This window comes from Alternaria viburni (genome assembly GCF_023758015.1).
Source record: "Alternaria viburni strain BMP 2772 chromosome Unknown scaffold_3, whole genome shotgun sequence".
Taxonomy (NCBI): domain Eukaryota; kingdom Fungi; phylum Ascomycota; class Dothideomycetes; order Pleosporales; family Pleosporaceae; genus Alternaria; species Alternaria viburni.
The window spans coordinates 1119291-1139498 of NW_026055772.1; the positions used below are offsets into that span (position 1 = coordinate 1119291).

The window sequence follows — 20208 nt, forward strand, 5'->3', positions numbered from 1 at the left end:
AGCAGGAGCGACCTGCGTGTTGCTGCCCTGGTTAGAGCCGAGGCATGGAGGCTGGAAAGAGTGATGGAGGCTCGAGTGGGTCAATGGGCGTCCCAAGCGGTCGCGCCTGCCAGAAGAAGGGGGCGGACGTGCGATGCGATGGCGACAGCAACACCCGCGCCGCCATCTCCAGAAAGCGCATGCATCGCGCCGCGATCACGCGAATAAATAGCAGCAATAGAAAAAACACATACCTTTGCGAGCATGCAATTTGCGCGTCGTCACAGGTCACAGGGCTGGGCTGGGCCTCTGTTTGGCTGTCCAGGGAAAGAAGTGCCGATCGGGTAGTCAAGCGCGCAGCAGCCCGTCTGTAAGCCTTTCACAGGCGAGAGTATTGGCAGGAAACCTAAATCGGCGAAACACCTGCTGCGGTACCTTGGGCGGGGTCGCGGCCGTGGATAAGCTCGGAATGATGTGTTGTGTGTCAGGCAGAGGCATTGATGGATTTGCGCCTCGCTCCCACTTCCCGCCGCTTGCGAGCGCCGAGCCAGCCAGCCCATGACCACACTGAAGCTCGTCGGCACGCTCCCACGCACCCAGCGACTCTGCCCGGCGTGGTTCTTTTCACGAAAGCAGAGGCCATGCTCTCCCGACTGTTCCACATAATTACACCTGCACTCCATCGTCTCCACGCAGCCCATCACGTGTGACGCCATGACGAATGCTAGCGCCTACCTAGACCGGTAAGCTCAGAGGAAAAGCCACTCGTGTAATGCAGTGGACCTTGTTCGTTATCGAATAAAGGTTGTATTTTATGGAAAGACCCGCCTAGTAGAAGAAGATAAGAAGCGTCTGGTAGTACACCTCGTCACCGCACTCTGACGCCCTCGCCTCCAGATCCATCCTAGTTGCATCAATGCTAGAAACTGACAATACCTAAACATTTCCATCCAGTCCCGGCCCGGACACGCCGCCGCTTACAAGTTCGCCGGCTATATGCGTCTGCTTTGCTTGCGATAGATACTCAAACGTGCAGGTTCGCTGCTGAGACATGCGCTCCCCTGTTGCTCAGTAATATCGCTGCTCTCGTTGTATTCCCTCCGCTCAAAGCAGTGAGTCAAGTCGAGTGAATACACTCAAGCATGCTGCGACAACCTATGGTAAAATAGTCAGCGCTCTGTCATGTTGAAGGAAAACAAAACAGCGATTGACTTACCTCAAGCTGGAGCTCCTTATCCTTGGAACCGTTAACTTCGTCCGTGATGAGCTGACCCAAGTTTGCGCCCACACCCTGCGAGCCACCCTGCCTCTTTGCAAACGGCCACTGCGAATATTCTGCCAGCAGCTCGTCCACTTGAGCAAAAGCCCGTTCCCGCGCTTCGTGACCCAGCGTTGTCAGGGCATTCTCGAGGACGTTGGCGGCATAGGCGGCGCAGACCATGGTGATTGTTCGGAGCACTCTGAATTCCAACTCCTCGGGGAGGAATTGGCTGCCGGGGAGGACGACGGTGCGGTTGGTGAGGACGTTCCGGACTCTGCGTCGAATCTCCTCCTTTGCGCCTCCGTCTGCGACGGGATGTGTAGCCATGTCGAACAAGAGGAAGTTCTTCTTCTCGGTGCGCAGGATGCCCTTGTCGACGAGGCCTTTGCATAGTCGTTCGCGTACTTGTTTTAGTTGGTAGCCAATCTTCATGAGGTTCCACGTCTCTCCTGTGTGTGTAGTTAGTACCGAGCACCAGCCTTGGGATTGCGCGCCGCAGACGTACCGCTCATGAGGTCGATCCACGAGTTGACGCTCATCTTCTCGCTCGACTTCATCATCTTGAGGGCCTCGTCCAGCAGAACCTCTCCGGTCAACGTGTCGTCAATAACCTCGATGACCCGGTCTGCGAGGGGGAACCGTCGCCGATTCGAGTCCTTTTGCATGCTCACGCGGCCTCGGAAGGCCAATTCTATGACAATGCAGCCTCGCAATGCATACGAGATGTTGTCGTTCCAGAACGACAGGTATCCCTATTCTCACTCATCAGCCTGCTGCCCCTAGCCCACCAGCGCCCTGCCGTGTACACACCTGTTTGTCCTTCAGCCCCATGAGGATGATTTCCTCCATGAGTGTCAGCTTGGGCTGTTTGCTCCTCTCTGCATTTTCGCTGATGTCCCGGGGGTCGAATGCGATCTTGTGGCCATTCTCGGAGCTTTCGTAGGAGGTTTCGGGGGTGCGGTCGTCGTTGCGCTTGGGTGCTGGCGAGCTGACCCGGCTGCTCTCGTCCTCGCCGTTGCCAGCAGCGCCGCCGCCTCCTCTCCGGCGCGTCAGACCAGAGCTAGAAGCCATCAGGTGTGGTTGTGGAACGGGAGGGGGGTCTTGTTGAAATTATGCGTGATGCTCCTCAACGGGCGCAGGGATGAGGGCGCTTGGGCTGCGCATGCGCGGTGTCGGACTATGTGGGACTTTCGGTGAGTGCGATGTAGGAGAGAGTAGCGGGCACGGCGATGTAAAGAATAAGGGGTATCGCAAGGCGCCTGTGTGAGTTACGCGTTGGGGGTTGATTCTCGTGCCACATCAATCAGCGGACAGGGTGTCGGTCTCGGATGTGCCAAGATTAGTTACGCACGCTTCGGAGATCAAGTAAACAGGCGTCCAACAACACAATAGCCAAAGCACTGGGAGGTGGATAGCGTCAATTCTATCAGAAGTACACGGTGCCGACCCAGGCGACTGTTTTACACGGGGGCATATATATAGCGATGCCGGTAGGACCGACTCTCAATTCCACATCCATCATCTCCAATCCAGCGCGGCTCTCCAATATAATCTAGTGAGCTGCGTTGTGTTAGTTTGGGGCAACTTCGGGATTTTCAAGTTGCGACTCACCATCGGGCTGGGCCATGATGTAGTCCACTGCTTGCTTGACTGTGATATCATCAGTATGTATATCTCCGACCCTGCATCTGAACGTACCGCTGTGGATGGCATCGGCCTCCTTGTCGGGGATCTCAATGCTGAATTCCTGCCTCACTGTCAGATTTGCCTTCCGTGTATCGTACGCGGACCGACTAACCTCCTCAATCGCCATGACCACCTCTACGGTATCCAGACTGTCGAGACCGAGGTCGTTGTGGAAGTGCGATTCGGCGTTCAGCTGCAAAATGTAAGCCTTTGTCTCCAATCCCTCACGCGCGGTTGGTAGCTACCTTGGAGGCATCGGTGACCTGCTTCTGCGTTAGCCACTTTCTAAAATTCCCGTCGCATAACCATTACCTTGTCGAAGTTCTTCAAAAGGTCCATTATCCTGCCGGTGACCTCATCTTTTGACAGACCGGCGCTCGCGGCGTAGCATCGTACGGCCTGGAAGTATACGGAGGGGTTCATTTGCTTTGGCTGGACGAAGGAGCTTCGCGCAACGGGGCGAGCCATTGCGGCCTGGCATCGTGGGGCAGCGCGGACGGCGGACCGGGCGGACCTGAGGAGTGCTGTTCGGAACATGGTGGACGGTTTAGGAGTGCGTCGTGCGAGGTAGCAAGGTCGGTGGTGGTGGTGATGTTGATGCTCGACTAGAACTTCAGACTAAAGTTACATTACGTTAGTCAGCCGTCAAGAAGCATTTCCGTACGAGTGAACAGGCGCACCTTGACTTATCGCAACAGGTAACACGGATATCCGAGAAAGACCTGGAAATCATTCATATACCCTGCTACATCACCTGAGTCAAATTTCTGACCTCGGAGTTGCCTCCTACCGTTGTTGCCGTCATTCGACTTGTCGGCCAATCGCAGCCTCCGCGTTACAAGCGACGACCTCAAGTTTCGAGCTTGACGACAACCTCCATATCCGCCAGCAACCCCCCAACCCGCCAGCGACCCCACCACGCTCACAATGGCCAGCGCAAAGCCATTGACAATGTTGGCACGCAGCCGCCCAGCTGCCACGCTGCTCCGGTCACCACAGTTCGCGTCTGGACGCCTCCCCTCGCCCGCCACCGTCGCCTTCTTCTCTACCACCCTATCCCGAGCCGCCACCCCAGCAGGACCCCCGCCGCCAGGCTTCCGGTTACCCAAGCCCAAGCGATGGGATGAAGGAGAAGGTGCATTGGACCGCGCCGGCAAGTACTTCTTGCTCATGGAGATGTTCCGTGGCATGTATGTGTCGCTGGAGCAGTTTTTCCGCCCACCGTGAGTACTCCAATGAGCAGACTGCTCGTTTGCCACTTGTTCGCAATACGGTAATCTGACGTTTCTGAAGATACACCATCTTCTACCCATTCGAGAAGGGCCCTATCTCGCCCCGCTTCCGAGGCGAACACGCCCTGCGACGGTACCCTACCGGTGAGGAGCGTTGCATTGCTTGCAAGCTCTGCGAGGCCATCTGCCCTGCGCAAGCCATCACAATTGAGGCCGAAGAGCGCATGGACGGTAGCAGGAGGACCACACGTTATGATATCGACATGACCAAGTGCATCTACTGTGGTCTCTGCCAGGAGAGCTGCCCAGTCGATGCCATTGTTGAGGGTATGTCGACACGTTGCCTGAGTACGCGGATCAAGTGCTAATATGATATAGGACCCAATGCCGAGTATGCGACTGAGACCCGCGAGGAGCTACTTTACAACAAGGAGAAGTTGCTAGCAAACGGAGACAAGTGGGAGCCCGAGATTGCCGCAGCTGCTCGTGCGGATGCGCCTTACAGATAATGGACGCGAGCGATTTGGAATTACTGTACATATAAGGAGCGGTTGCGTCTGACACAGCCAGTCAGATTTCTTTTGTCAATGCATCAGTAAACAATACCAAGCTCACTGAGTCCATGTTCAAAAGGACACTGAGAAACATGGAAATGACGGACGTGCTATTGTGATAAAGTCTAACTAGATGCATTACTGTTGATTTGCAAGACAGCATTGGCATTGAACAAACATTCTCGAGAGAAGACAACCTAATATTCAAGATCATAATACTCCTAACGCTCATACGATGCCTGCCATGATATGGTATCAAACGCCAAATGCCTGCCTATAGTATGCATGCCGCCACCCTTTCCTTTTATATACCTTGATCCGCCCAGCCTCATGATCATCTCGCCTTGAATGTTCCCTCAAAGCCCGGTCGCTTGACCTTCTTGCCAGGCTTCTTGACCTTCTTTTTGCCCTTTTGACCCTTGTCGTCCTTGCGCTTCTTGAGGTTCTCCTCCCTCTTCTTCTGCCTTGCGGCCTTTCCTTGGTCGACGTTCGTGAGCCTCTCCTTCCACTCTTGCTTGCTCTTGTCCTTTTGTTTTTGTTGACGCTTCAAGCTCTTCTTCAGAAGGTTGACGTCGTCGAACACCTTCTCGCCCTGTGCTCTCTTCTTGGCCGCTAGCCATAGATCCTTCTCTTGAATATCCTTGCGCTTGTCCTCGTCGAAGGCGTTAATGCGAGCCTGTTTCTTTTGCGCAGCCTCTAGTGCTGTCTTCGCATCTGACTTGCCCTTCTTCTTCTTGGAGTCGAGGAATCCAGAGAGATTGCTCTCGAGCTGCTGGCCGTCCCATGCAATCTTGCCGAAGTTGAAGTTGCGCTCAGTCTCCGGCGACCTCGCCGGGAATACAGAAGGTGAGCCCGAACCGCCTCTTATCCGTGCGAGCTGCTCCTCTGCTTGCTGTCGTGCCTCATCCTCTTTCGCATCCTGACGCATGGCCTTCTTCGCGGCCTTCTTTTCGGCTTCCTTCTTCCTGCGCGCCTCGATCAACTCTGCTCGGTTGCGTGCAGGGCGTCCATCTGGGCCGTCGGCCTTTCGCGCCGCGCGCATTGCCTCTAGTTTCGCGTTCAACCGAGCGCGGAAATCCTCATGTTTTTGCGGATCGATCGTGTATGGCTTCTTAGCCTTCTTCTGTGGCGCTTCTTCACCGGACTGGGGTAGTGAAGAATTTGACGAAGCGGCGGAGGCGACGGAGGCTGTGGAGGAGTTGGAATTGGCAGTAGTGGAGGGAGCAGTAGACTGACCCTCTTCGACGAGACCGGAGACGTCCAAGGCCTCTATGCGTTCGTCTGGATGTTCGAGTTCGTCTGCAGACGCGTCGTCTTCTTCGTCTTCGTCTTCATCCTCGTCATCGTCCTTTTCAGGCTTTTCGGCGGCGAGACCTTGGAACTGCGTTGGTAGCGCTTTCTTCGCTTCCAGCTTTTGCTTGTTCTTGGCCTGCTTCTCCTTCCTCTTTTCTCTCCGCTTCTCTGCTTTCGCCGCGTGCTTGGCCTCGGCCTTGGACAGAGTGACTTCTTCGGTCTCTTCGGCTTCTGGCTCAGCAGGCTGTGTCTTTTGCTTCTTTGCCTTGCTCTTGATGCCCTCAAGAGGCTTCTCCTTTGTGATGTCCATATCAAGGTCGGACGACTCGGGCTCGGAAACCTCCTCACCCTCCAATTCACGCTTCCGTTTTAGCGCGTTCTCGTCCATGACGTCTTTGGCGCTCTTATGGGAGGCAGGATCCAGCTTCGCTCGCTTGGCTGCTTGTCGTTCTTCAAGAGTCTGCTTCTTGCCTTTCTTTTGCCATTGCGTCTGCGAACTTCATGTCAGCATAAGGTGGATGCCTAAGGTGAAAAGATGCATACGCTGGTGATGCTCTCATCCTTGCCATAGTAGTCTTTGGCGGGTATCAGAGACATGAGTCCCTCGAAGGCACGAGCATGGCTCTTTAGACGCTCCTGCAGCTCTCAGTTAGCGGCGAGAGCGAGCGACAGGAGGCGGGCCCGGTGCATACCTCGAGATTGTCGCCCATTGCGAGGACACTAGACGTAGGATCCTTTTCGTAATGTGATATGTCCTGTTTCAGACGGGTAGAGGGCGTAGAGTTGGCGGGGCGAGCGTGTCGTGTGCGGGTCGCGAAAATCGAGGTCAAAACGAAAGCCAAGATTTCGAGCAGACTTTCAGCGCTAGGGCCCTTCCAAGATCAGACCCACCCGCCAATAGACCCTCGCCGCCCCAGCCACCGACCATTCAGGCTTAACGCGAAGCAGACTCGCGTGCTCTTTCACCAGCATCAGCCTCGCTGCCGGCAAGGTGCCGCGAGTCCATGGATGATGCGCGTCTGTCAGATCCGCTTGCCTCTCGCGCTTCACAACGATAGGCCAAGACAATTCATTTGTTGTACATGATAGTCGGTGGAGACGCGTACGCACAGCCACCCGAGCCCAAGCACAACCTCGCCGTCGTCGCCTTGTATATATCCTAGGCAACGCCCTGCTGGCAATCACCTGACAACTCCATATACTCAGCGCTATCTCACATATCAAAACTGCTAACACCTTCGCTCTAATGGCCACGCCGATCATCGAAGCCAGATCTCTTTCATCGCTTACCGCTCTTGCCTCAAATCCACCAGCTTACCCAAGGAATCCTACTCATGAGAGGCATGACCCGCTAGTACTGTACATCGCCCGTGTTCCTGGCAGCAGAGGTACGGCTGTCAACATGTCTTCTCCTACAGTAAACCTAACGTGCTTCAGATGTCTTCTTATCTCCGATGAAGCCGCGGGAAAAGGTGGTGACCGCAGAAGACATACAAAGCTCACTCTATTTCGTCCACGTTGAGCAACCAGAAGATGCTTACCTTGTCGACCCTCCTGGATTCCAAGATCCAGATTATGCGCAAGAGAGCCAACTGTCTTCTAATCCCGTCTCTGCGCCCATCGTCCCAAGGAAAGCAGTACCCGGCATAAACACAGCTCCCATACGGAAGCCCGTTCCTAGCCCTCTGGCGCCTATCAATAATTACTCCAACAACCAGAACACTGATGCAGGCAACTATGCGCGGAGATCTGCAATGCTCGCCCCAGAGTATAGCCACAGCCCACGACGCTCATTCGATGCAAGCCAGTACCAACAGGAAAACCGACGACCGACAGCTTCGCCACGTAGACGATCGGAGAACCCGTCACGCTCCAGTGCATCGCTCACCCTTATCCGGCGAGACCCCGCATCTGGAGCGCAATGGAATGTTGCTCGCATTGAGGATCCACCTGTCATAGATGTCTCGTCGACATTGAATGATCCTAGCATCAAGAAGAAGATGGGAGCACCGATGTATATCGAAGTCTTCAATCCTGGATACTCAAAATTTCTGCATTCCGACACTACTGACAAGCCCCCTTTAACAACACGGGACAGTGGCATGTCTATCCAGTCACGTAACGCAGGGTCAGAACAGCAGACGGGGGCTCATCTGTCTACGAACGAGAACGTGTTCCGTCGACGCATTTGGATGGAAGGATCGCAGCATATGGGCGGCTTTGGACATCGGAAGCTCAGTTCGTATGACTACGATACCGGACGTCCTGACTCAAGGGGGAGTTACCACGCGCATGCCAACTCTACGTCGAGAGACATGAGACCTTCTCCGACCCCTCCATTTGTGACTAGGCAAGACCAGTCATATGCTAGCATCCAGGTCTCGGATAGGCAAACCAGTTTTCGTGGTTATGTGTTCACAAGTCCGTGGAACGGACGATGCGAATTCACCACCGGAGTAGGCGGGGGATCTTTGAAGGTTATACCACTCCGGCCACATGTACGATCAATGGATGATGCTAAATACCCTGCAGTGTCGACACATTGTCCCAGGGCTTCAAGGAGCGCCACCCACAGCCATGACGGTTAGTGAGCTACGTTTCAACCTCCCGAGTAGTCCCAAACCCACTACACCCAGAGGCGAAGAAGGCTCAAAACGCTCGTCATTCTTTCGGAAAGCACGACACAGCCGCAACAACTCTTCTTTATCAGTCAGTCGCGATGACACCACCGAAGACGCTAGAAGTTCGTTGGATCGCTTAGATCTTTCTTTAGGCCAGGAATTCGCAGGTGGCGGGTTTGGTGGCAAGCAAGCAAAGTTGGGAAAGATAATTCTGGAAGACGAAGGCTTGAAAATGATGGACTTATTAGTCGCAGCGAATCTGGGATTGTGGTGGAGAGCCTACGAGAAAGCGCTTGTAAGTGGGGGCACTACAGATACTATACAATAAGCTGGCGACGACCGAAACTGTGTTGGAGTATAGGATTCTCATAGTGCAATCCCGGTGTCACCTTTGAGAGGGTAATTATCGTGGTGCCTCTCTTAGTTTCAAACGGGTCCGAGACGACACTGTTTATGGCGATATGCCACCTGATGTATCAGACGATATGTATAGTGAAAGACCCCTCTGACAGCGCTGAACACGTAGCATCGAGCAGTCACTTTGAGTGTCTCTACATGTTCTAGAGCTGACTTGGTCATGCTGGTGACTTTTCACGGCTGTTTCTCATAACCTATAAAGGTAGGTTGACGGTAATCACTCCCTTATTCACCAGTCCACTTGCACGCACCCCTCTTGAGACCCTTTTTAGAACCAGCCTCTGACTTTCGCATCTCCATTTCAACAAGGGCCTTGATCGCAATCACACCACCACACGCGTCGATCAGCTTAATAATAAGGTATGGCACGTCCTAAGAAAGCCAGTGTGCCCACGAAATTATCCTTGTCCGATGGACATGGACAGCGTAAGACTCGCAACAGCGCATCGCAAGAGGAGGAGGAAGATATGCTCGATAACATCACTCTGGCTCCACCGGTCTCAAAGCCAAAGCAGAAATCGAAACCGATCCTGTCGCTCCAAACACCTGGCGAATTCGACCATGTCATACTCAAAGACGAGGCTGATTGCAATGACTACCTCACTAAGGCCGATGGATCCGACGCGTATTTGCAAAACATGAAGACTCTAGAGGTCCATCTCGACACAACTAAACTGTTCGCACATACGGAGGACCGTTTCGCAATGGCACTCAATAAGCTACACCCACGCGCCGACAACGCTACCGATCCTCACGACTTAGAAACCCTTCGCCTAGTCGTGAAGGGTAACATTCTCCTCACGCGTTACAGCTACCACCTCATATCGCCATTCTCATCTGCCTTTGTAAACGACAAACTGAAGAAGCTAGCAGACGGCAAGCTGTCCGACGAGGAGAGAGAGAAGCTGCCCTACAAGATGAACAGTACGGAAAAGCTTCTCGCGAACGCGCTACTGGGTATTCGTGGAGTTAAGCAAGTTCATATTGAGGGCAGAGGGAAAGGAACGGTTGAAGCGGAGTTCGCGGCGACTATTCAAGCTACGCTGGTCCAGCCTCCGGGAAATGATATCTTGGAAGTAAGCGATGAAGAGTCCGAGTATTCCACACATGTCTTGAACAGGCTTGGACCGATTTATTCGCCTGCGTATTCAGGGGACGCGCTGAACCCATACGCTTCTCTGGCTCCACCGGAAATAGAGCTCGTGGACGATTCGGAGGAATCAGACGATGATGTGCTGGCCGCTGCTATCGCAGAACCGCATAAAAGTGTCAGACGCAGGCCGAAGGAGGATGATCCCGTCATGATGTCTGGGCCGAGAACGCGCGGAACGATGGCCAAGAAAGCTGGAGAAGTCGAGGAGAACGACGGGAATAGCGATGAGGAGGATGAGCACGGATACCCTGGCTTGGGACTCATAGAGATGGTCCGAATCTACAAGCAGAAGTCGCGTCCGGGCGATATAGATTCGGAGCCCAGGTACGACGTATTGCCAGTAGTCCTGACGGCGAGGGAGGAAGCGGTCGAAATGGGCTGGAAAGTGTAGCACTGTTTTCACCGGAAGTGTTTGGGAAAGTGAGACGAACAATTTCAGAGACGGATCGGAATTGGTTTAGTGAAACTATGGCTCTCCATCCTGCGTGTCGAAATGTACTTAGGTATAGTTTAGACGTACTCATGTGTAGTTCTAACTTGCGTAGAAAAGAAGTATAGTGAGGCTATGTCAATAGAACAGACAAGGACGTATCTGGCAACAGTAGCCCGGTCACATAGGCCTGCTCAGCTTTTGTCTTGTGAGATACTTTGCTGAAGTTGGTGCACCGCCACAGCGAAGTGAAGGTGGCACCTAGTGGGGTAACTGCTTGTCGTCCGTGCGTAGGTGCCTTGAGCTCGCGGACGCGGAGAGCTATGTCACCTCCGCCTCGACAAACACATTTAATTGCAGCAACAACACACCTCTGTCCTCGCTATTCAACCTGATACCTCCGTTCGGGTTAGAATACTTACTGGAGCCGATCCAACACACTGCACCGGCAATACGCAGGCAACAACGATACGATACCCCACCCTACGTCGCCGCCTCCGCCTTGCCTACGTGCTCGAACCACAAGATCCCTCCACACCGACGCGACAATGTCGGCCGAACTCACCTCTATACTGCTGTCGTTCCAGCCAGACAGCCCAGACCTCGCAAAGCGGCGCGAATATGACTCGAAGGCTCGATCATTTGTCTCGCAACTGAACAACATCCCGTCGTCACAATGGTCCAAGAGCGCAAATACAACCCAAGACGTTCTTTCGGTAAGGATAGCTGAAGGCAACAACCTGTATACCGCTGACTTTACAGATACTTAACCCCGCCGTGAACTCAATAGCATACGCCTTTGCTCTCCGCCACCGCATCTCCGCTATCCTCGAGAAGAGAAACGTACCCGATACACTGCAGCCCGGTGGTACGTTATGGAATCAGCTGGTGCTCTTCCTGGAGACAGCAGACCCTATACAACTGCGCTATGTTGGGAAAGAGTGGAGATACCTCGTCGAGCAGATCGAGGCGATTGCGCGGGCATGCGATTCTGTAGGTCGGACAAAATGCTATTCGCTGCATGAGATGCTGACTACTACAGGCGAGCCTGGCTATTGCGCCCATGCGGTCGGCTATGACTCGACTTGATGCTTCCACAGGCACCTTTACTTCAGTCCACCTTTCCTTTATACGTCTATGCATGGAGACGCGATCGTACGCGGCCGCCGAACCGATCCTCGACAACTACATCCACAGCATCCCCCAGAAGATTGCCAACGTCGTCCGTGACGGCCTCGAATACTCAGTACCATGTGCGGACGTCGCGAGCAGCGGGGAATACATACATCAGAACTCTGGACATTCAGACAAGGTGTCGCTGACGGATATAGAAGAGTACTATGTTCTAGGTGCTCAGGTATATCTGGGCCTTCGGCAATTCAAGAAGGCGAAACAATTTCTGGAGCACGTGCTGGTTATACCTACGACCAAAACAGCGAACGGCTTGATGCTGGAGGCGTACAAGAAGTGGGTGTTGGTGAGCTGTCTCGTAGAGGGAAAGGTATGTTACAACCAAGTAGTATATCGCGGACCAAGCTGACATTCGCAGGTGGGCACTGCACCACGGACCTCAAACGGAAGCGCGATCAAAGATATCAAGGCTGCGTCGAAAGCCTACGAAGCCCTGGCGGACGCATATGAGGAGCTGGACAACATGTCGAAGCTCAAGGCTCAGGTGCAGGCGGGTAGTGAGGTCTGGGCAGAGGTATGGTCATGTTACACTGCAAAACATGCAACATCTGTTTCATGAATACTAACAAGACGAGTAGGATGGCAACGCTGGTCTCGTCAACGAACTCATCAGCAGCCAGACACGGGCTTACGTTTCGCGGCTGTCACGGACGTACTCGGCAATTCCAGTCTCAAACATTGCGCACCATCTGGGGGCACCTGCGGATGGGATCGCCGGATACATCGACACATTGATCAAGGATGGGCACTTGAACGCACGGCTAGAGGAGACGGACAAGGCGAATGCGGGGATCGTACTACGTTTCTTCTTGGACCCGACGCAAGGACCTCTGGCCAAGAGTGAGAAGCAGCAACAACAAGCGCTGTTTGAGCAGACGCGCCGTACCAATATGCTCGCCGAGCAAGTCAAGGACGCCGACTACCGAATGACGCTGACCAAGGAGTACGTTGAGAATCAGAAGCGGTTGAACAAGAGGCAGACCAACAACGGCGACGCCATGGACACGGCTTGGGACGACGGCCTCGAAGCTGAGGAGGACATGATGACAGATTTGCACTGAAAATGAAGAGCGATGGTAACGCATAGCAAGGGTGATTACAAGTTCACTACATGGAAGTGGAAGACGGAAGAGACGGTGACTAGTGCTGACGAAGCTGAGCGTTTGGCAGGGTTGGGCATGATCAATGTCCATGACGCGATAACGGTAATGCATGAAACGAGAGATGGCGGATCCCAAACAGCAGACATGATCAGGGACGGACCATGAAGGCTGGCAAAGCAGCCTATAGAAGGCTGCGGGGAGGCGAGAACGGTGATGGGCTGTCCTAATGCAGACACGAAGGTATCTGTAGCGAGAAGAATGGCGAAAAGAAATCATGAAGCCAGCAATGTGCCACGTGTTGAGAAGTTAGGTGATGCAGATTTGCTTGTTGCGATGCTTTTGGTGTCAGAAATGGCGTAAGTGGAGCGGGATTTGGAAGTTTAGGCGTGTGTCAGTATCAGTCGATTATCGTATACGCGATACGACCGCGCTGCTGGGACCGTGTTTGATAGCAGGCGCGACATGGGCCTCTGGAGCGCGTGGCAAACGGACCGAATTGGCGAATTGCGATGTTCGGGCGTCGGGCTGCCATGAGCGCAACTTGCGCAAGCGATTGCGAACGGGTTGGGGTCTGTAGTCAGAGGTTACTTTTGACACGTCGTGTTGAGTAAACAATGCCATCGCACGACATGCAATTGTCGGCATCGGATTCGGGAGGATTTTGAGGCGCCGTCGGGATTGAGCATTGAGCGTTTGTTTTTGTTGCAATGGGAAACGGAAGTGGAGAGGGGACGGCGAACGGGGAACGGGGAAGAAGCATGATGTGGACTAAGGCAGGCTAGAAGAAAGGACTACAGATCGCCGATGGCTGGTGAGATGGCACAGATGAGAGGGTCATGGAGCAGATTGATAGTTCTGCGGCAAGTCAGGAACCCGGTGTTGTACTTTGGAGGTGTGTAGAGCAGGCCGGAGACTGGGCATCCATCAAGCGCAGCCACAGGGCCTAGCTGCTAGTCTGTTCCTGCAGCAGAGGCCAGGGTCCAATTGGGAAGACCATCTGAAACGTACTGTCTGGGAGCGTAGTAGGTGATGGAGTCTTCAGGCCGCCCAACGAGGCCGCCCACTGCAGACACGATGGCGAGGCGGGACGTCTAGAGCCCCTAAAGCAGAGGGACTAGGCCGAGGGATTTGCGTGCAGCGTGTCGTGGGCTCAGTTGGTGTTCGTCCGGGCACTGGCTAGCACGATAGAGAGAGGCAGCCGGGTCGGCCGGGCAGGACAGGGGTAGAGACCCTCTGGGCTAAGCCGGGTTTGGAAGACCCCTGGGTGGCTTTGCGGGTTGCGACTTGGCGGCACTGTGCTCTCCACAGGCGGCTGCTCGTCGCTGCGTACGACATATTCGAGATACACAGCACATTGCACCACCGCTCGCGAGCACGCCGCCCGCCGCACCGCCTCCAAGCACCTCCGCCGCCCGCCTGAGCGCGTTCCTGCTTGTGGCAACCATGCCTGCATGCGCCGTGCATTAACCGCTGGCTTGGCCTGAGACACGCTTTCCTGCCTCGACACCCGTCGACGTCGACGCCGACAACATGAATATCCAGGCCACGCCGCCCCCGGCCACGACCTCACGACGCCGCTCGAGCGCTGCCAACGGCGCTGCAGAGGCCATTGCCGCCGCCGCCACCGCCTCTGCGAACCTCAACCGCTGGTCCCAGGCTCCGGGCACCCAGGCCGGCAGGAGCGACCACCCGCACCACCAGCACCACCCGAGTTTCTCGCGCAAGCTGAGCATCACCACGCCCAACACCGCCGCGCCTGCCGCTGCCGCCAATGGCCCCGAATCCCCCGCTCGCATCGCCAATTCTGCCCCTCGCTCGCCCACCGCGAGCCCCCGCCGACACCGCCCACGCTCGCCCGCATACGACCCCCCATCCTCGGTGACAGCCGCCCCAAAGGTGCCCCAGCTGCCCCCGATCCTGCTGCCCTCGACCGTCTACGACCCCAACACCCCCACGAGCACCTCGACCACCAACAACTCGCCCTCGGCATCTAGCCTCTTTACCCCGAACCTGCTCTCCGGCCTCCAACAGCGCGACTACTTCAACTCGAAACCCACCCAGCCGCCGCCCTCCCAGAGGCCCCCGTCTCGCACCACCAAGGCCGAAAAGGTGCTGGGCAAGTCGCCCCTCGGGTCGCCTGCGGTCCTTCAGGAGGCTGACCCAAGGCACGACTCCACTTCGGGCGCAGCTCGGCCCTCTACAGCACGCAGACCCTCCGTTGCAGCACCCAGGGACCCCGTCCAAAAGCCCCCACCGAGTGCGGGCCACAGACCAGCCGCCTCGCGGGACCACTCCAGGAGCCAGAGCAGAGAACAGTTCAGGTCCGGGAGCAGAGCCCATGTCCGCAGCCCCAGCAGGGATCACCATCGCAACGAGAGCAACGCCAGCGCTAGGCTAGACGACAGCTACCAGGGCACGCCTCCCCGCACACGCGAGCGCAGAGAGAAGGACAAGAAGACGATGCTGTCGCGTGCCCTGCAAAAGGCGAACACCGCTGTCCTGCTCGACAATGCGCAAAACTTCGAGGGCGCCATGGAGGCCTACGAGGATGCCTGCAAGCTCCTCCAGCAGGTCATGATCCGCAGCTCGCAGGAAGAGGACAGGCGGAAGCTGGACGCCATTGTAAGTCACTGCATACATTATCTGTAAGCATTCACCACTAACTCCAGCAGCGAGTAACATATACCAACCGCATAGAAGAGCTGCGACGGCTAGATCCCGGCTACATTAACCATAGCGGCAAATCACTACCAGCACGCCCCATGAGCGGGGAATCGCTGGACGAACACCGCTCAATGCTGCTCCTTGACGACGACGAACCACCTGCAGTGATTGAAACTGCCACAGTATCTCGCATAGTTAACGACCGCTCTATATATGATACCCCTCCAGCCGGCGAGCCTACACCGCCGCCCAACCAGCAGCTGCCTCTCCGCAAGGGTTCTGACGGTCCTCGTGAGTCGGTCATTTCCACCGCCATCCGCGATGTGCAAAGAGGCATGCAGAACCCGCAATTCAACCTACAGCCCCCACCTGGGCGAATCGCACCTTCTACCACATCTGTCCGATCATCGGTTGCCGAATCGATGATGGACCGCGTATATATGCCCCCGCCGCTCTCCCCAAAGCGGTCCAAATCTCCTCTCCTCAGCGGTAAGGAGTCTGAGCCCGAGGAGTATGGCCGGTTATTACGACCACAGCAGCCCGTCAAGTCAAATCACCAGCGAGTTCATAGCAACGAGTCAACATCATGGCTTGACACTATTGATGAGTCTGGTGGATCATCGTGCTCTTCTTCGGTCCATTCCATGTCTCCTGGGGGAGTGCGCCGAAAACACATACGAAATAACAGTGGAGGAACCGAGGCAGAATTCGATGCGGCGCTTGATGCAGCCGTCGAAGCTGCGTACGACGATGGATATGAACCTTATGATGACGACATTTCTACACCCGGCGATTTAATAGCGACTAAGTTGCGTAACGTGGAACTGGCCAAGGAGCGCGTGCGGGAGGCGGAACGCGAAGAGGCCATTGCCGCGGCCAAGTATCGTTACAAAGAGACGCAGCTCCGGGGCGAGGGCCTTCCGCATGTGCGCGAAAGCGCCGAGATCAGGTTCAACGACGAGGCAGAAGAGGAAGAGCGGTTGCTAGACGAGATGACGCGAGAGTACATGCTGGATGGGTTTGATTTCGATCTGCAGACAAAGTCTTCGTTACCGCGGCAGTCAGACTCGAGTGGCTTTTCTGGAAGCGCGTACAACAGCTCCGTGTCGTCACACAGAACGACGGGTGGTACGTCACTCTCGACCGTTGCAGAGTTGATGCACCCGACATCCAAGCAACCACCCGCTCATTCCCCGCCCGCGGTGCCTGCTCCATCTGGCGCTCTGCCTGCCTTGCCTACGGTTCCCGAGTCACAAGCACCGCAAACGATCGACACCGCAGAAACCACACCACGGCCCACTACTGCAACCAAGGACGCAGCCTCAGTACGAAGTCGAAGGTTATCGGGACAAAATGCAAAGTCTTTGAAAATAGAGACTTCTGTACCGCCTGTCCCGCCTGCACCTCACACGGAGAAGCCTCCGGTACCAGCTAAGGATGCGCCTACCGACCTCCCCGTCCAACCCAAGTCGGCGGCACCAACATTCAGCACCACCAAGCCTACCCTGGACTCCGCGTTCAAGCTTCCCGCGCTGCCGCAAGCGTCCCAACAATCTGGTCTTCGAGCTCCATCACCTCAGCCTACCCTATACAGTCCCGCCGAAACTGCTGCCACGGTCTCACCCGCGACGCCCGCCCTCGGCCATGCTGTTTCTAACGAGGCTGGTCTTGTACCAGGTTCGCCAAAGACCGGAAAAACCTCAGCGATGGGAATCAGGAAGAACAAGTCCTCTCTCAGCCTGAAACAGCGCAACTTGTCAATATCCAGCCCAGATGGCTCAGATGCATCCATAGGAACGCCACTGAGCACGACATTTTCCATTACGGGCAGGAAACCCAGCAATGTCAGCCTGGCAATGCCAACGCCCAGCGTCCCCACATTCAACGTCGACGGTCTACCGAGTGGAGGGATGCACTTGTTCGAGAGTGATATCCACTCACCGTTCTCGCCCGGTTCGCCAAGCCCAGCCATCACGAACGCCCCGATCCCTCTGGAGCCATGTCCGGATTCGTACCTCCTGAGACCGTTCTGGTTAATGCGATGCTTCTACCAGACTATCGCGCATCCCCGCGGTGGCTATCTCTCAACTAAGCTCTTTATTCCCCGCGATGTCTGGCGAGTAAAGGGTGTCAAGCTAAAGAACATCGAGGACAAGATCGCCAACTGCGACATGCTCACAGCAGCGCTTCAAAAGCTAGCGTCTGTGGATACAAACGACGCGGATGCTGTCCTGGAAGAGATGCAGTCTTTGGAACTAGTGCTCGACCAGGTGCAAGCCCAGCTAGCAAAGAAACTAGGCAATGAAGTCGGTGTACAATCCGTAACCGCACTGTTCAGAGATGCGACCACTGTCGGCGAAGGTGCATCGTCAACAGACGCCTCCGGCAGGCATGGCTCCGTGGACCACCAACACAAGGGTGCTGTTGCCCAGGGCAAATCATACCTTGCTTCATGGCGGAAACTCCGATCAAAGAACTCGGGCGTCAACCTCGCGGGCATGGCTGGTGGTGCCAAGAGTGCAGAAGTGCCCAAGGACACGCTGATCATGTCCACCCTTCCCATGACCAACCTCCCCAGCATCCGCTTCGCCAAGCGAGACATTTCCGGTGTTGTGTTTGAGGGGCCTAATGCAGGGTACATGGGTTCTTTGGCAAGGCTATTCGATGCGGTCCAAATATTGGGTACGTCTTCTACATATCCTTTCATTCTGATTTGTATCTCAACTAACAACGCTATAGACCAAATCGCCCGCCAAGTCGAAGACCCAGGTCTCAAGCATTCCTCCCCCACCCACGTCGGTCTCGAGCTATCAACCCGCCACGCCGCAGAGTTCTTTGGCTTCTACATCTGCCGCTTCGTCCTCACCGACGTCACCATGATGTTGGATAAATTCATCAAGAGAGGCAGTGAATGGGTTTTGGTCTAAAACAGAGAGCGCAAGCCTGCCTACCTGTATGTGAATATGCTTCTTTCCACTTCAATGCAAGGGATTTGTAATGAGACGGACATGTTCTTTGTTTCCTCAAGCGTTTTGTACCAGGTGACCTGTGGAAATAGGTCCGGTCTGGTCGGGTATGAATCCATACATATTATCATGACTCAAGAAGGCGAAGAGGGAAGAGGTATGAGTGTCCTCTTTGGAAAGAAAGGAAGCAGGAAACGAGCGATGGGATGAAGGAAGGACACTGGTGTTTTCGGCGGCTTTTCCTCTAGTCACAAGTCACAGTCAAGTCATGAGGTTATGGATCTTTGTTGAGCGCTGGAATGGCGCTTTAGCTTGGCTCTTCTTTTGGTTTTCAATCTTGTTGTTGTTCGTTGTTTGTTTTGGTCTCGTCTCTGCGTTGCATACTGGCTTTCGAAGATATCCCCCACCACAACTCTTAGCTTAGCTTTATTCTTATCGAAGCATACTTTTTTTTCGAGATGCTGCAATATGGGTATGTGCTTTATGTGGTGAGAATGGAGAGAAAAGAGAACGTTGGACAATCTAACATGCATGATGGAGCTTTGGAAGAAAGAGCCTGTTCATATTACGATGCATTGAGAAAGAGAAGAAAGTACAAGAAACAGAACAGCCAACTCAAACAACAAAAGGCCTTCCCACTCTCGCCTTCTCCGCAGCAGTGGTACTCACACGCTTCTCCTCAGCCTGCACAACAAGATCATGCGGCGAGAACTTGCCCTCCGTCGACACTCTCGCTCTAGGCTCCGACCGATTCCACAACTCAAAGTGGCTATAGAACCTGCCATTCCCAGGCGGAGGCCTCTTTGCCTCGGCTCTGCCCAAGACACTCGACCTTCCCACTCCTTGTAATGAAGGGGATGACGAAGCTGCAGAGCCTGCGTCATCATCGTCACTACCCCCACCCGGTAAGTTGAGAAAGCGACTCCACGCCGTCGCCGCACTCTCCAAGCTACTGCTCGCCCGTATGGTGCGTATGACAGCCTGTGCGCTGATGAGCTCGCTTTCGAGCAGTGCGGTCTGGAAGGTTGTGAGACTTTGTTCGAGACCGGCGATGGCTTCGTTTACAGGACTGTTCATTTCGCGGTGGTAGGCGCGGCCGAGGGTTGTCAAACTGTTGGCTAGGTCGGGCATGGATTGGACGTAGGCCATGTAGGGGGATGTGAGGTCGATGGTGAGGTTATCGAGGGTAGGTGTTGTGGTGGGGATGCTTGTGGGGAGGGCGAGACTGGCTGTTAGGGGAAGCGTGGGGGTTGCGAGTGTGGGCACACTGGAGGTGGGTAAGGTGCCGTTGAGGGTCGAGTTGCTGGGCTGGAGCCATGATGTCTGTTGTTGGTGCTTGTTAGTGCTGGTGATCAGAATGCTCGAGGTAGCGGGCAAGACACGTACCCTGTTCGTGTCTAGTTGGTACTTTGCTCGGAGGATAGTGTTGGTGATGTTGTTGACGAGGTCGGCAGTACCCATCTGACCGCTGCCGCCGAAGAGGTTGAAGCCAAAGCCTCGATTGGGGTTATTCGGATTTCCGATAGCACTTGCTGCTGCATCGACGACACTGCGCATATCGGTAAGGTCCTGCATCGCGGCGGGTGTGGCGATGGCGGTCGGGATCAGGATGATGCCGGTGACGAGCATCGTGTGGAGCAAGGAGGAGGCCTTGTGGT

The 20208-nt window shown here is 55.0% G+C and overlaps 8 protein-coding genes across 8 annotated transcripts; 4 read left to right on the forward strand and 4 right to left on the reverse strand.

The window, feature by feature from the left end:
* Positions 1-1083: 1083 nt before the first annotated feature.
* VPS74 (Vacuolar protein sorting-associated protein 74) lies at positions 1084-2311 on the reverse strand (the record flags this gene model as incomplete). The annotated part of the gene is made up of 4 exons (XM_049350903.1): positions 1084-1134; positions 1196-1689; positions 1746-1992; positions 2051-2311. The coding sequence occupies 4 exons, from the start codon at positions 2309-2311 to the stop codon at positions 1084-1086; spliced, it is 1053 nt and encodes a 350-aa protein (XP_049214742.1).
* A 481-nt stretch (positions 2312-2792) lies between these two features.
* J4E79_002000 (uncharacterized protein) lies at positions 2793-3463 on the reverse strand (the record flags this gene model as incomplete). The annotated part of the gene is made up of 6 exons (XM_049350904.1): positions 2793-2800; positions 2852-2890; positions 2939-2987; positions 3039-3119; positions 3172-3189; positions 3239-3463. 6 exons carry the CDS (start codon positions 3461-3463, stop codon positions 2793-2795), a joined length of 420 nt encoding a protein of 139 aa, XP_049214743.1.
* Positions 3464-3853: 390 nt separating this feature from the next.
* On the forward strand, positions 3854-4667 carry J4E79_002001 (uncharacterized protein; the record flags this gene model as incomplete). Its single annotated transcript, XM_049350905.1, has 3 exons — positions 3854-4149; positions 4220-4485; positions 4537-4667. 3 exons carry the CDS (start codon positions 3854-3856, stop codon positions 4665-4667), a joined length of 693 nt encoding a protein of 230 aa, XP_049214744.1.
* Positions 4668-5046: 379 nt separating this feature from the next.
* J4E79_002002 (uncharacterized protein) lies at positions 5047-6715 on the reverse strand (the record flags this gene model as incomplete). Its single annotated transcript, XM_049350906.1, has 3 exons — positions 5047-6495; positions 6549-6641; positions 6698-6715. 3 exons carry the CDS (start codon positions 6713-6715, stop codon positions 5047-5049), a joined length of 1560 nt encoding a protein of 519 aa, XP_049214745.1.
* A 2690-nt stretch (positions 6716-9405) lies between these two features.
* Positions 9406-10587, forward strand: J4E79_002003 (uncharacterized protein; the record flags this gene model as incomplete). The annotated part of the gene is made up of 1 exon (XM_049350907.1): positions 9406-10587. One exon carries the CDS (start codon positions 9406-9408, stop codon positions 10585-10587), a length of 1182 nt encoding a protein of 393 aa, XP_049214746.1.
* A 587-nt stretch (positions 10588-11174) lies between these two features.
* J4E79_002004 (uncharacterized protein) lies at positions 11175-12878 on the forward strand (the record flags this gene model as incomplete). The annotated part of the gene is made up of 5 exons (XM_049350908.1): positions 11175-11342; positions 11389-11619; positions 11669-12127; positions 12176-12331; positions 12396-12878. The coding sequence occupies 5 exons, from the start codon at positions 11175-11177 to the stop codon at positions 12876-12878; spliced, it is 1497 nt and encodes a 498-aa protein (XP_049214747.1).
* Positions 12879-14450: 1572 nt separating this feature from the next.
* On the forward strand, positions 14451-18511 carry J4E79_002005 (uncharacterized protein; the record flags this gene model as incomplete). Its single annotated transcript, XM_049350909.1, has 3 exons — positions 14451-15542; positions 15593-18266; positions 18324-18511. The coding sequence occupies 3 exons, from the start codon at positions 14451-14453 to the stop codon at positions 18509-18511; spliced, it is 3954 nt and encodes a 1317-aa protein (XP_049214748.1).
* Positions 18512-19165: 654 nt separating this feature from the next.
* On the reverse strand, positions 19166-20179 carry J4E79_002006 (uncharacterized protein; the record flags this gene model as incomplete). Its single annotated transcript, XM_049350910.1, has 1 exon — positions 19166-20179. The coding sequence occupies one exon, from the start codon at positions 20177-20179 to the stop codon at positions 19166-19168; it is 1014 nt and encodes a 337-aa protein (XP_049214749.1).
* Positions 20180-20208: the final 29 nt, after the last annotated feature.